We start from the raw sequence: 14,532 nt of genomic DNA, 5'->3' as shown, positions 1-14,532 counted from the left end.
CAAGACCTTTGTATTTAGACTTAACTCTTTTAAAAGTCCAAGATTGTCTTTGTATTAGAGTTAAGTCTTTAAATAGTCCAAGATTGTCTTTGTTTTTAGACTCAAGTCTTTTAATAGTCCAAGACCTTCTGGGCATAAGCTTCATTATAGGATGCATCCCCAGGAGAAATTATTTTTATGGAATCAAAAGAACATATGCAGTAGAGAGAACACCAATTATATCTGGACTAAGCAATGAAAAACAACTACTTTTATCACTGAAATACTCTTCTGCAAGCAATATCTTAAGAAACATTTGACTTCCTTTACTATCAAAATAATAGAATGTACTGACTTAGTCTGCTGAAAAAAGATTGGAAGTAAAGGTAAATCAAACAAACTGAATGAATTAAAGACAAAACCGATATATGTATCCCTTTAATCTGGAGTGATCTCTATCTTAGCATAAGGAACATCATACACTGATTTTGTTTTATCTCTTTCAAACATGGCAGTGTGAATGAAAAAGCAGTTTTTTGCGGCAGTACAAGAAATCTGCTTTCCCACAAAACCAAATCCTCTTTTAAAATCATCCAATGAATCTGACCATATGGAACTGTATACGTCTATCAGCTGTTGTGAAATACTGACTACAAACCTCCAAAAATTTACATTTATCAAGTAATGCAACCGACACATTTTCTAAGACCCAATGCAATGCAAAAGATTTGTTGCTACAAGATGCCTTTGGCATGAATACAAAAAATGTATAACTAATTTCCCCGTCAAAAATAAGAAAACAAAGTATAAAACTTTAAGGGAGATGCATTTTCTTTCCCGTGATTTGCTGACACTAATGTAATGATCAATATAAAAAGATACTGATAATATTTATTATAAGTGACCAGTACAAATAAGTAAACACTTCCTATATCTGTGTACGGTTAATTTAAAAAAAATTCCCAGTTGGTTCTGCTACAGACCTGCCAACTCTTATGATCTTGCCATAAGTCTTACAAAAATTACCCTTAAAATATGGCCTTACGGCATACACACAAAAACTACAGAAAAATGATAGTTGCCAAAACATTTGGTTAATCGGTTCATCCATGTTTGATATGGATCCAGGTTTCATATTAGGATTAGTGAAATAAGGGAACCAGACTAACTTTACAGCAGCACCCCAGACACTTTAAACTGGACCTATTTGTTCATGCAAAGCATCTGCATGATAAAACTGTTGATTATAAAAAAATTTAAAATGGCATCCAGAAAATGATGCATGTTTAAGACGAAAGGGAAAAAAAGCTTTTAAAAAAGTGTTAATAATTAACACAGAAGAATGAAAAGGAGTATTCAGATTCTTGTGAATAAAAGCTGGAAAAGACAAAATTATGTTTATTGGACATAATGTGCCAATTTGAGTATGTCTCATGGCGGGAGATTTAACTGCCATCGTCATGTGAAATGGAAAAAGAATTTCCAAGAATTATGTCAAGTTGAGAGAAGGCAACAAGCCACTGAGTTGCATAGGGTTTGGAACTAAAGTTTGTGCAACTGTACAAGTGGTAAATAAAGTCTATGCGTACTTAACAAACTTTTCAGTTGAACATAATGTTTATCGTCGCTGTGTCAAACTTCTAATTACGTTTTCCAGCTTTATAATAGCAATTATTGATATTTTGTTACACCTTACTGAAAATTGGTCAATCTTATGGAAAAAAATCAACTGCCTGAGATGGACTCGTCAAGGTTGGCAGGTCTGCTGCTAATTGTACGCATAGGAATAAGTACCAACAGATTCATTAGTTTATAATCCAATAGTATAGGATCGTCCCTTGGGGTTGTGTATTGGCAGAACTTGTGGTTCACGAAGAGTCCATTCATACCATACATTTTTGGGACTAGATCTCCTCCAAAAGTCAACCAAAATTCTGCAATCTTTCTTCAGGTAAACAGGAGTCTACAAGACAAAAACATAAAATTGATGAATAATAAATCATAGAAGTCTAATAATGAAGAATGGAATACAGATTAGTAGAGACTCCGAAGTTTAAGTTGCCATCATAGATAATCAAAATATTATTCTACCACCTCCAGCTATACTTACCTAAAAAACACCTGGTATTGCCAATAATGTTGGAAATGAGGCTGTAAGACAGAGAGTTACAATATATACTTACTTATAAGTCAAGCTGCACACTACAACAATCCTAATCCTCCATAGCATAATGCACCAGCAGATCAGGGTCTATGTTCTTTGTTCTACTGATTAGTTCTAACAAACTGCACACACCCAGATCTGCTGGCGCATTATGCGATGGCATATCTAGGTCTGTACAGTCTGCAGTTGGACTAGACTTATAAGAGAGCATATACAGTAATACAGATGTCAAGAGTATATATGGTAATATAGATGTCAAGAGTATATGTATGGTAATACAGATGTCAAGAGTATATATATGGTAATACAGATGTCAAGAGTATGTATGGTAATACAGATGTCAAGAGTATGTCAAGAGTATATATGGTAATACAGATGTCAAGAATATATATGGTAATACAGATGTCAAGAGTATGTCAAGAGTATGTATGGTAATACAGATGTCAAGAGTATATATGGTAATACAGCTGTCAAGAGTATATATGGTAATACAGATGTCAAGAGTATGTATGATAATACAGATGTCATGAGTGTATATGGTAATACAGATTACTGTTTAACCAATTTGCCCCTGTACAATGTAGATCCAACATTGAACAAAATAGACCAAGACATTCTGTCCCACGATGCACTTACATATTAGAGTTTTGTATATTGGATTGAAATCATTTGATAAAGGAAAAAGAACAGATTCGAATCTGCTGCTTGTTATGCAACAAAAGGTCTGGGTCTACGGTTTTTATATTTGCATTACTAGAGCTATATAGAAACTGCAATGGATACATTACTAGCATGGAATAAACTTTCAGAAAACATGACAAGTGGTCTTGTTACCTAAAGTATGAAATGGCAAGGCAGGTAAACTTTTCTGGTTGATACAGTGACTCTGGTAGCATTTTCATAATAGAAGCTGGATAAAGTAGACTGAGTCTGCCAGTCAACTGACTCCATATCGCTAAAAATTGATACATTATATTTGAAGGTTAGGCTTTATTTACCACTAGTAAAATTGCACAAACTCTAATTCCAAACCCTATGCAGCTCAATGGCTTGTTGCTATCTTGCTATTCTTGGAAATTATTCTCCATTTCACATGATGACGGCAATTATATCTCCCGCCATGAGACATACACAATTTGGCATGTAATGTCCAAAAAACATAATTATATCTTTTAAAGCTTTTAATCACAGGAATCTGAATACTCTTTTTTATTCTTCTGATTTGATTATTAACACTTTTCAAGAAGCTTTTTCTTTCCTATCGTCTTAACATGCATCGTTTTCTGGATGCCATTTTTAAAAATTCTATAACCAACAGTTTGATCATGCAGTGCTTTGCATTAACAAATAGATCCAGTTTAAAGCGTCTGGGGTGCTGCTTTAAAGTTAGTCTGGCTCCCTAATTTCACTAATTCTAAGATGAAACCTAGATCCAATTATCCGGATTTTTGAGCAGCAATCATTTTTCTGTAATTTTTGCCAGTATGCTGAAAGTCTGTATTTTAAGGGTAATTTTCGTAAGACTTACTGCAAAATCTTAAGAGTTGGCAGGTCTGTGAATTGACCATTGGAACATAACTACATGTAGTTTTGATTCAAGGACAGTGAATACAGCTCACTCACCCTGCAATCTGAAGCTAGAGCTATCAGGTAGGAAGTCAGCAAGTTGGATGACAAGGGCTTGAACTTAGGTTCCATTTTTGGAGTAAGACGAGTGAGCATGGCCTGAATACGTTAAAAACAGACAGAAAGGTAATGTTTTAAGAAATGTCCTCATTCTGTTTGTCATCATGAAATGGTAACCCTTGCTTGTAATGGGGCTCAATTCTTGTCTTCAATGAACAAAAGGTTATATATTTGAGGATGGAGGCTGAGAGTGGTGCAATTTTGTTAACGAAACAATTATTGGAACACATGACTTCCCCTCAAATGACTTTAAAGTGGGCGGTTGCTGTCTAACTGTTGCAATCCTCTTGACAATCAAAGCACAGAACTCTGTCTCATGCTGGATGTCCCTAACAAGAACCAACTGCGTCAGTGGACAAGGGTAGGTGGCTACTTTGGCTCCTTCAGCAGCATCGTGGTTTCTACTGTTTTTCTGAGTACATCAGTTGCCAAATCAAGCTGACTGTTGACATGTCCCTTTGGAGATGGACAATAAGATCTATTTCACAAGGCCTGCCCGTCATTTTCTTTATTAGGTCCAGTATTACAACTACTAGAGGGAAAGCATAATCCCTCCCAGATGCCTGGAAAAGCATCAATGGCCAATGCTTCAGAATCTGGGAATGGGAACGGTGGGCAGTTTGTTGTTCCACCTAGCCGCAAAAAGGTCCATCAACAGTTGACCCCCATACGACTTGGACTTGATGAAGATGGATGAATGGGGAGATCACTCAGTATGAAGTAAGGCCTCTCCTTATGGCCAGTGTATAGAACCTGCCCAGGATGTGTCCAACTCTTATGTTTAAATGATATTATAAACACTAAAAAGGTACCTCCATGCCATAATGCAAAAGTCTAGTTATTATGCCCCTCTTCACCATTTCAAGAGGCAGATCAATACGGCTAAATTGTCTGATATTTTGAGAACTGACTTCCTTTGAATGCATTCATCCAAGCAAAGGAGACACTGATCCTTCTTCTGTGGTTTTCACTAGACACAATCACACAAATTCCACAATAATAAAATATGGTAGCAAAAAATGTGCCCCCCCCCATTACAGATTGCAATTGGGGCTCCAAGTGGCCAAGTGGTCTCTAAAATACCGTTACAGATCATTGCCATCTCGCCTCTATCTGCATGGGTTCAAGTCTCAGGCTCGGCCAATGTGGATATGTGAGAAAGCTTGCCAGTAGCTTCTCATGGGTCATTGGTTCTTTCTGGGGTTTTCCCAGGTTCTTCCTCAACCATTTATACTGCATGCCATGTATAGCCTATCTTGTGCTGAAAAATGGCATTAAACCCTATAACAACAACAACAGATTGCAATTTCTGGTTCTAACAGTATTTCCACTGCTAGCCATTCCCTGTCTTGACACTGTAGTGGAAGGTGTTTCAATCTGGTTGAGATCATTATCTGGTGATTTAAATGAACTGAGATCAGGTGCCATAAGGGCCTTCTGAAGAGCATACAAGTAATGGTGGAATAGGTATGTTACGTCTGCCACTGCACTGAGCAGGTCTAAGAGTTGAAGAAACTGCCGAACTGAAATAAACATCCTGGTTTATGCCTTCTCTGACACATGAACAATACCGTAGATGCATGTGAGAGGAAGAAAAACCAGGTTGATAAAAAGTTAGAAACTCACTACCTATATGAAGAACAAAATGCTGAGGAGGGACAAAAACAAATGCAGGTATTTTATGTGATACTGTGCAAATAGATACATGTAAATACAGGTAGACCGACCCTGTCATCTCAATCTCAAATTTCAGGTCAGTAATAAACTGAATGTCTGCTCAAGTCTGACTGATCCAATGGCCTATTGGTTAGAGCATCTACCTCTAATGCAAAAGGTCACGGGTTTGAACCCCAGCCGAGTAATACCAAAGACTTATAAAAAATGGTACTAGCAGCTGCCTGGCTAGGTGCTCAGCATTAAGAGGTTATTGTTAAGACTGGTCAGCCTGGTGTCAGGATAATGCGACTGGGTGGGACATGATGCTACATGTCTGCAACATGATGCTCCAGTGCTAGACATCACTATAAACTGCCACACTTTAGACATCGTAACAACATGGCTGAAAAATGTTTTTAAAGCATTGTTAAAAATCCAAAACACACATACAGACACACACAGTCACACACATATGCACAAGTCTAGGACCGGTCTCAATTTTCTCCTTCTGTTAAGCATCCATCTTCATGGGATCTCCATCACGAAGAGGGGTATGACAAAAGTGGAGGCAGCTGGAAGAATGAGTTAAAATGGTGTGGATGGCCCAACTGTTGGTCAGGAATGGACTGATCCAAGTCTGGCAGAACAGAAGTCCAGTGCACAATAGGGATGCCAGCAGTTGAATGGGACAGCATATCAATGATGGTTGGCTGGAAGCTTGAAGGAAGGAGAAACCTGGGGTTTTTTTCCACACCTTCCCAGCCTGCCTGTGTAATTGGGGCACATGGCCACCTACAATTCCCCTGGAATAAAAAGCTGATATTGTTGCTGAGAATGTACTCCAGTGGTCTTTCTGTCAATGATCATCCCTTCTTGCATACACTCTTTGATGGGGTCATGCAATGGTAGAGGCTTGCATGGTGAGCTGAAAGGTCAGCTCCTGTATTCTCAACTCCTCAATTCAACCACCCCACCCCACCCCACCACACCCAAGAAAAAGAACAGAAAAATGAAGGCACTGGAGTGTAGGACTTCTGCAAGGTGAGATTTAAGAGAATAAGACTGCAAGTGTGAGTCCAGGTTTCGAGAAGCCATTAGGGCTTGTGTGTGCAGATGTATTCACTACCATTCCAATTCCCTGGCATAGTTATTTGGCACAGCAAAAGAATTTATAAAACACCTGGATGGGTAGGTAAGAAGTCAACACAATGTTCCTGACTAACTTAGTTGTGGTATTAAACAACCTGTCTTACCCACTTTTTAAGAGAGGAGCAGACACATTAACAGCAGTAATATCCATGTCAGGACTCTATAAATTTCATTGATAAACATTATTATGTGATTTGTTCCAAGGTGGTGAGAAAGTTGCAGGCATTTATCAGTATAATGAATACTGTCGTCTGGCTGACTGGCCAGGGTTGTCTGCAGGGTGTTGGATGAGATCACTGTTTTAACTATAGCTGACAGATTCATGATGGCCAAAACTGTACATTGTTTGTCCAGATGGTCAAGACAGGTTGGTCAGCAGTTGGAACTACATTCAGCAACCTTCTGAGTTACATGACCATTGAAGATAAATGATGGATAGTCAAAATTAATTATCAAATTGCTATGAATTCCTTGTATGTGCTGTGTGCAGTTTGCAATTGAAAGTATGCATAAATATCCAAGGTATGTGTATTCACTGTATGTATGTATGTATGTATGTATGTATGTATGTATGTATGTGTATGTATATATATATATATGCAGAAAAATAATTATGTCTTTACGGGGAGGCTTGATTTGAAGGTAGCAGAGAATAATTTCCAATGCTAATGTGATTTTGTATTGTTTTTGATGGAAAAAGAAATATGTGATCCTGGGTACTATTAACTATTGTCTTTCATGGATGGCTACTGAAATCTGATAACGCCAACCAATTATTACAAGCTCAAAACTTGTGAACACAAGTGAAACATTCAATAAAACTACAAAGCATTCTAACAACTCTGATGACTGAAGAAACTGACTTGGAGGATCATGAGGAGAAAATAAAGTCTGAACTGAAAAGAATGTACTCTTGATTGCAAAGGAAATGGGGAGTAACATTCTTGCATTCCAAACTCTTTTAAGCACAAAAGAACTTACCCTAATTGGGAACAGGATGGGAAACCAGCTGAACATTCCAGGTGAATGGGTGGCTGGTAATATACCTGTAATAGACACATGATATAAGAGACAAACAGGATCCAAAAAACAAAGATTCTATTACAAATGTCACTTACACTGCATTAAATGGGGGGGAAGGGGGCAGACTCATACTACCAGGTATAAAAGCAAGACAAATCAAGTAATAAATTCAATTAAATTCTTTATCTGCTGACAAATCAACATTAAAATCATGCAACAAACAGATTTATAATAAAACTGACCAATGAGTAGGGGCCATAAATTTTTTGGAGTCCATTATAAAATGCATCATGATCAATGGTCATGCACAAAGTAGACATCCATACTGTGGCCAATGTTTTAATTCATTCTTTAACAGAGATATTGTCAATACTTTTAGTCTCCAAGTTGTTTCTGTTATGGATGATGCGCGAGGGGAAATTAAATTTTGCCAAGAAATACTGACTGAAAAATATGACAGATCTTACAGATTTGCCAATGCACTACATGTATTACTGCATGGGCTGACTATGATATGGCCTATATTCACCTTCACTGAGGAGTTTAAGTCAACAATGATATTTAAGTCAACAGTGACATTTAAGTCAACAATGATATTTAAGTCAACAGTGACATTTAAGTCAACAATGATATTTAAACCAACAATGACATTTAAGTTAGCAAGGACATTTAAGCCAACAATGACATTTAAGTCAGCAAGGACATTTAAGCCAACAAGGACATTTAAGCCAACAAGGATATTTAAGCCAACAAGAATATTTAAGCCAACAGTGACATTTAAGTCAACAAGGATTTTTAAGTCAACAATGACATTTAAGTCAGGATTTTTAAGTCAACAATGACATTTAAGTCAACACGGATATTTAAGTCAGCAAGGATATATTTTAAATCGTCGGATATTTATTTAAAGACATTTTTTTAAATCAAAAAGGATATTCAAGTCAACATGTCTAGAGCACACAAGTGGACTGAGATCAGAAGTAACAGACTAGAAGTTCACAGTCAAATTCAACTGCTTTTCATAATGAATGTCATGGACGTTTTTCATTTTTGTTTTCAAGTGTATTTCAAAGGTTTGTTAAAAGGCATTTAATATGACAACTTTGCACCCCTAATTTCTAGTGAACTGATCCACAGGTAATGTTGTTTGTTTATACAAATTGCCTAAACAGCATATTTCATTGGTAGATTAGGATTTACTTACTGTTCTACACTCAAATGAAAGCTAAAATGAAGGACATAATTACTATACCTCATTTCACAGCAACAGATCTGTCATTGTAAACATGTTACAAGCATATAAATATGGTAGATATATGAATGTATGAATGAATGTACAAGGTTTGACGGTATGGGACTGTACTTACTGAGATTCACATCCTTGTAGAGTATGGCCTCAAAATAGCCAGCAAACCCATGCAGCACGCAGTTCTTATCAATGTCAAACTGAAGTGAGATAAATCTACTGTTGTCAAACACAGGATCTGAAAGAAACCAAGATTCTTTTATACAACAAGAAGCTGACCATCACCTGCATGTTGAGCCTGTCCCTGAGGCTTTGGTACACTAGTGTGTGTACCAAAATGTAAAAAATCCAACTTGACTCTGTGGAAGACCGTACTTGAGAAACCAACCAAAAAGAAACAATTTAACTTCGAGATTAATACAAAATATAGATGGATGGACAAGCACACAGATGCCAAAGAAATTGTCGAGTTACTGGTAAGCCTGGGCTACCCTAATAAAAATGACATCTTGTATTGGATTGTTTGAGGAAAATAGTTTAGGCCTTGAAGTCTATATAATTAATTAGGCCTTCAAGTCTATAAAATTAATCAGGCCTTCAATTCTATTTAATTTTATTTAGGCCTTCAAGTCTATAATTAATTAGGCATTCAAGCCTATACAATTAATTAGGCCTTCAAGGCTATACAATTAATTAGGCCTTCATGTCTATACAATTAATTAGGCCTTCAAGTCTATATAATTAATTAGGCCTTCAAGTCAATACCACTAATTGTATCCAAATCAAAGTAATATATGGTTTGCAATACTGCTCCAGAATTGTAAAATTTCTTAAAAATACCCTAACAACTGAAAATAAGTAGCAGCTTATAAAATTCATTAGTAACCTTTGGTTTATTTTCAAAGACAACTATCATCCAAGGTAGAGAAATATTGGATGACTATGAGAAAATAGTCATTTTGCTAATTCAGGCTGGCTACCTTCAGAGTTTCGATGACAAACATTCAGAACAAAAATATCTTGTTAATATTCTGACATATATTTGTATTTTTCTTACAATCACTCTGAACATGCTTTAGTTCAAATGTATGAGAATTTTCTGGGTTAGAAGTGAAATTAAATTTGAAAATCTGAGGCTCTTTTTTTCAAGTTCTTAAATTTTTTGAGATTCAAGACAAAAAGCAGTTACAAGCTTATCTCCATGGTGAGCATAACATTTATTAAAATCTGATCAAGTTTGCTTTGATTTTGTTTCTAAATAAAATGAAAATAAAGATAATGGGTAAATTGATAAATAATTTAAAAAACAAATACCTGCAAGTGCTATGAAATTCATGTGCCTTCTCAAATGCTATGTTAGCCTAACCAAAAAAAAAAACATGTGCAATAAGGCATTTTTTTGTGATATCAGGGTACAGCTGATGATTAATTTGTCAAATATTTAGGTTTTTTTAATTTATTTAGGTTTCATTCAGTTTTTTAGGTTTCTACGGTCAAAATGAAACTTTAGGTTTTTCCAGGTTTATAAGGTCTGTTTCTAACCCTGAATGTTATTCCAGATGGTGGCCCTGATTTCTTTTATGACTGATGATGATTTCTTCTATTCAATATTTTATATTCCTATAATCATTTGTTTCCATAACTGACATCGAAAACTTGCTAAGATGATTTCCATATTTATTCAATTTATAATGCAAGACATACAAATGGTATAGTACTTTATTATGTGCCAGCAGATCTGGGTCTGTTCAGTGCACAGTTCAATGTGTGTTTTACATGAATAGTTATGTTTAAAGTCAAACCTGTCAATATCAACCACCCATGGGAAAAGACAAAACTAACCTTTCTACACAGGTTCACCTTTTCAACTGCTTTTTGAACCAATACCATGCACTGAATATCACTGTATTTATTATTAAATATTACTGTAATGGCTGTAAATCTTAGGATGCAAACAAGAATTATATTTTTATGTGTCCCAAGACTTATATACACGTAAAAATTATAGCATTTTTTAGTGTCCCAACACTTGTAGACACAAAAAATGTCAAGACGAGAGTGACAAGACATGTCAGACAGATTGACCAGCTCTTTTAATAACCATATCAATAAACTGTTATAAACTACTGTTTTTGTTATTACTTTGCATGTTCATATTTCCCAATTTCTCCAACATGAAATTAAATAAAGGTAAATAAAGACTTCATAATTCATGGACCAGTTAGAGTTTACTAGGAAGACCAGGCTGTACTATAATGTGCTGTACTTACACAGGGCAAACTGTATGTCACTTATTTACTTGTTTATTCCCAAAAAATATTAGATGCAAATTTGGTTTTATTCACTGTTTTGACCAAATCACATTCTTCCAGATTACATTTCAGCTGGACAAACATAGCCGTTTCATTTATTTTGATCCACACACTCATGAGTTACTATTTTTCAATGATATAAGTGATCTACAAACTGAGGTAATCTTTATGAAACGTTACACATGTTTAATTGTATATGGCACATAACCAGCATATATTCACAAAACTGTTCATAAAAGAATGATCATAATGAAGACAACAATTCTGAATACAAATTGACTAAGATCATCATCGACCTATATTAGTTTTGTGTTTTGGCTGAACAAAACTGTAATGTTTCACACAATGGAAAGCTCGTTATTTTGGTATCATTCATAATTGTCAGATTTGTCTTTTGTTTTCAAACAGCATTCCAGGCCAGTTAATCAGTAAAACATTGAAACAGGCTTGGGTTAAAAAAAAAATTTGTCCATTGGTTATGCCAGTATTTTATTGTTTAATTGCCTTTTAATGGGGTTTAAGGTCACTTACATTAAAGCAAAATACAACTAAGATTTTACGGTATTACAATTATTTTATTTTTATTATTTATGTAAATAAATAACAATTAGAGCCCAAAGGTAGAGGCTACTGTTACAGCAACTGCAAATGCTCAATTCTTGTCTTTGTCCAATCAAATTATACACAAATCTGAATTAGGCAGAAATTTTAAGAAAACAGAAGAAAATTAAATAAATTTAATGACTTTTAAAACAAATAATAATAACTTATAACACTTCCATGTAATAATTATTGATGATAAACCCTTAACAACTATGCAGTCATTATTTTGGTGTCTTTAAAATCGATAACACATTGATCAATTAGTAGAGAAAAACATCGCTGGTGTCCCAAGACTTAAACAACATAAAAAAAGATTATATAATCTTGTGTCCCAACATTTACAGGTCATAAAAAATTACTTTTGAAAATAATGTTGGATTTTCTAGGAAATAGTGTCCCAAGATTTTCAGTCTTTATGTTAGTATTAATTATTATTATTATTATTATTATTGCTTTATGTGCACTATTTAAAAAAATCATAAAATATGCAAATATGTTCTCTTCCAAATTTATGTTCCATGCACAATTACCGTGTTCTGATTTCTGAAATTAATCCTATAAATTAAATCATCACTATAATCAACCTTTTTTTTTGTGCACCATGACAAAACATCATTAGTTGACTGCTTACATAGGACTTCAAAAGGGAGGATTCTTTTGTCAGCCAACCTGTACAAGTTAGGCTTGGAAACAGCTGTCCATGCCTTAGAAATTATACCTGGATTAGCCAGTCGCTAGAACTCCTCAAGACCAAAAGACAGTTGGATTATGTGCAAAGCCTAAGATGAATAGGAAATCAAAAGAAGCCTATATGTCCATTCTTTGTGACCCATAAACTTCACCTGCCTTTACAGACAAGTTTCAAATACTGATTAACCCTTGATCCTACTGAAAAGTAATGTAACTCCAATCTCTTCTCAAAGATGAACTTTCTTTCTTGAGAGATAACTTTAACTTACAGGCAAATAGATGAAGATATTGAACTAACACACTGGCACAAAAGGTGACTTCCATTTCTGTTACAATACCAATACAACAACTAGTTTTCCCATCATCCAGCAAACAAACTGCCTAATGAAAAAACTGCCTTGCTTTCAAATGTGACATATTGACACCTTCAAGTTACACTGTCAATATGACTGAAGTATAGAATACAAGTGAGTTAAGAAATATTTATCTAGAAAATTATTACAAAACTGACAACACCAACACGTAAAATCTGTGACAACTTTCACTTTATTGCTTCATCATATATGTAAATTCATATATGTTTATCTAAACAATGCCTTCCTCATAAAGCAAAAATTTTAGTTTGCACTGACTGAGTGATCAATGTAGATATATGTCAGTGACTGCTATAGGCAGGGAGAAACTACTACTGTTTGGTTTTAAAAAAACACCTGACTGCCGACAGCAGATGACCTTTACATAGAAGACATTTATATACGAAATTTGCCAGAGGAAACTAGAATGGCAATCATGAACAGGAGACTGTGGAGAGAAAGTGACCATCAGGACAGGTTTGACTGTACATAATTTATGTAAGCCCATTTTTCATTGGAGAATTCTATATCATGTGATGTCATAATGTTGAATTCTGGATATCATGCATATGAAATGACATTGCTATTATTCTAAAGCAAATTAAAATGCAATTTTTTTTCCATTATGTGTGAAGTAATAAAACATATCAACTTGTTATCAACAAGCAGATCTATCATACTGACCTTTGCTTCAGGTCAGTCAGCATGGGGTTTGCTGGTTCATAATGATATCATCTAAGCAATATTTTATTTTTCTCTAAGTAGTCAATTTTCTATATTCCCATTACCAATAGCCAATACAGCCACTTGCTACTGATTTCTACTGATTTTATTAAATAATCTATGTTGGACACAGTTTGTATATTCCTTTGTCCATCAAAAAAGAAGAGATTTTTTTTGTCCCTCGAACAGAAGAGATTCTTTGTCCAGCAAAAAGAAGTGATTTTGTTTGGTCCATCATAAATAAGAGATTCTTTTTCCACTGTAAAGATGAGATATTTTATAGTGATTGCCAATAAAACACCAAATACTGGATAGGTGTTATTTTAGCTATATAGAAACAGACTTCAACAAAAGTCAGTAATTATAAGTAAATATTTTTTCTGAATCAGCTCACCTTTGTTTGGATGCTTGAAAGTAAACACTGTTTGGGGTTCAGCAAGGATCTGGCAACTGTGAAGACGTACAACGTATGGCATTTCAAAATTCGTCTGAAATGACAAGATGTTTACAGATAAGCACAAATTCCTTCACAAAGAGATCCAGATATACAGAAGCCAACAATACACAGAATGATATAGATGACTGATGCTGAGGCAATGAGAGTTAAGAATCTTTCCATGAGATATGCCATGACAGATGACTGGTCTGGATGGGATTCCAACCCATTACCCATTAGTTAAAAGCAATAAAGTCACCATGTATGGAAAAAATGTAAATACTTCAATGTATTACTGTTTTTGGCTTGGTGATTTACAACAGAAAAACTCGAGTAGTTTATATGGATTCGAACCCACACATTTTTGGTTGTGAGCTTAGCATGTTAACCACTGAGCTAAAATGGCTCCTTCCATATACTAATGCACTTACTAAGATGCACCAACAAAGTTTTATCAGTGTTGGGTTGAAACAAAGTTTGATTAGTTGTGAAGTAATAGGGTTAATGACACA

The 14,532-nt window shown here is 35.1% G+C and overlaps 1 protein-coding gene across 1 annotated transcript in view; it reads right to left on the bottom strand.

Moving 5' to 3' along the window:
• Positions 1–404: 404 nt before the first annotated feature.
• LOC149780509 (protein arginine N-methyltransferase 5-like) overlaps positions 405–14,532 on the bottom strand; it is a 71,588-nt gene continuing 57,460 nt past the window's right edge. Inside the window, exons 14-17 of the mRNA XM_089937505.1 lie at positions 13,979–14,072; positions 9,025–9,141; positions 7,616–7,680; positions 405–1,942 (exon numbers count right to left, since the gene is read on the bottom strand). Coding sequence (XP_089793631.1) covers positions 1,790–1,942; positions 7,616–7,680; positions 9,025–9,141; positions 13,979–14,072 — 429 coding nt within the window. The 3' untranslated portion in view covers positions 405–1,789. The remainder of the gene's footprint in view (positions 1,943–7,615; positions 7,681–9,024; positions 9,142–13,978; positions 14,073–14,532) is intronic.

This window comes from Sinohyriopsis cumingii, chromosome 16 (genome assembly GCF_028554795.1).
Source record: "Sinohyriopsis cumingii isolate HCF-2022 chromosome 16, ASM2855479v2, whole genome shotgun sequence".
Classification (NCBI taxonomy): domain Eukaryota; kingdom Metazoa; phylum Mollusca; class Bivalvia; order Unionida; family Unionidae; genus Sinohyriopsis; species Sinohyriopsis cumingii.
This window is presented reverse-complemented; position numbering and strand designations above follow the sequence as displayed.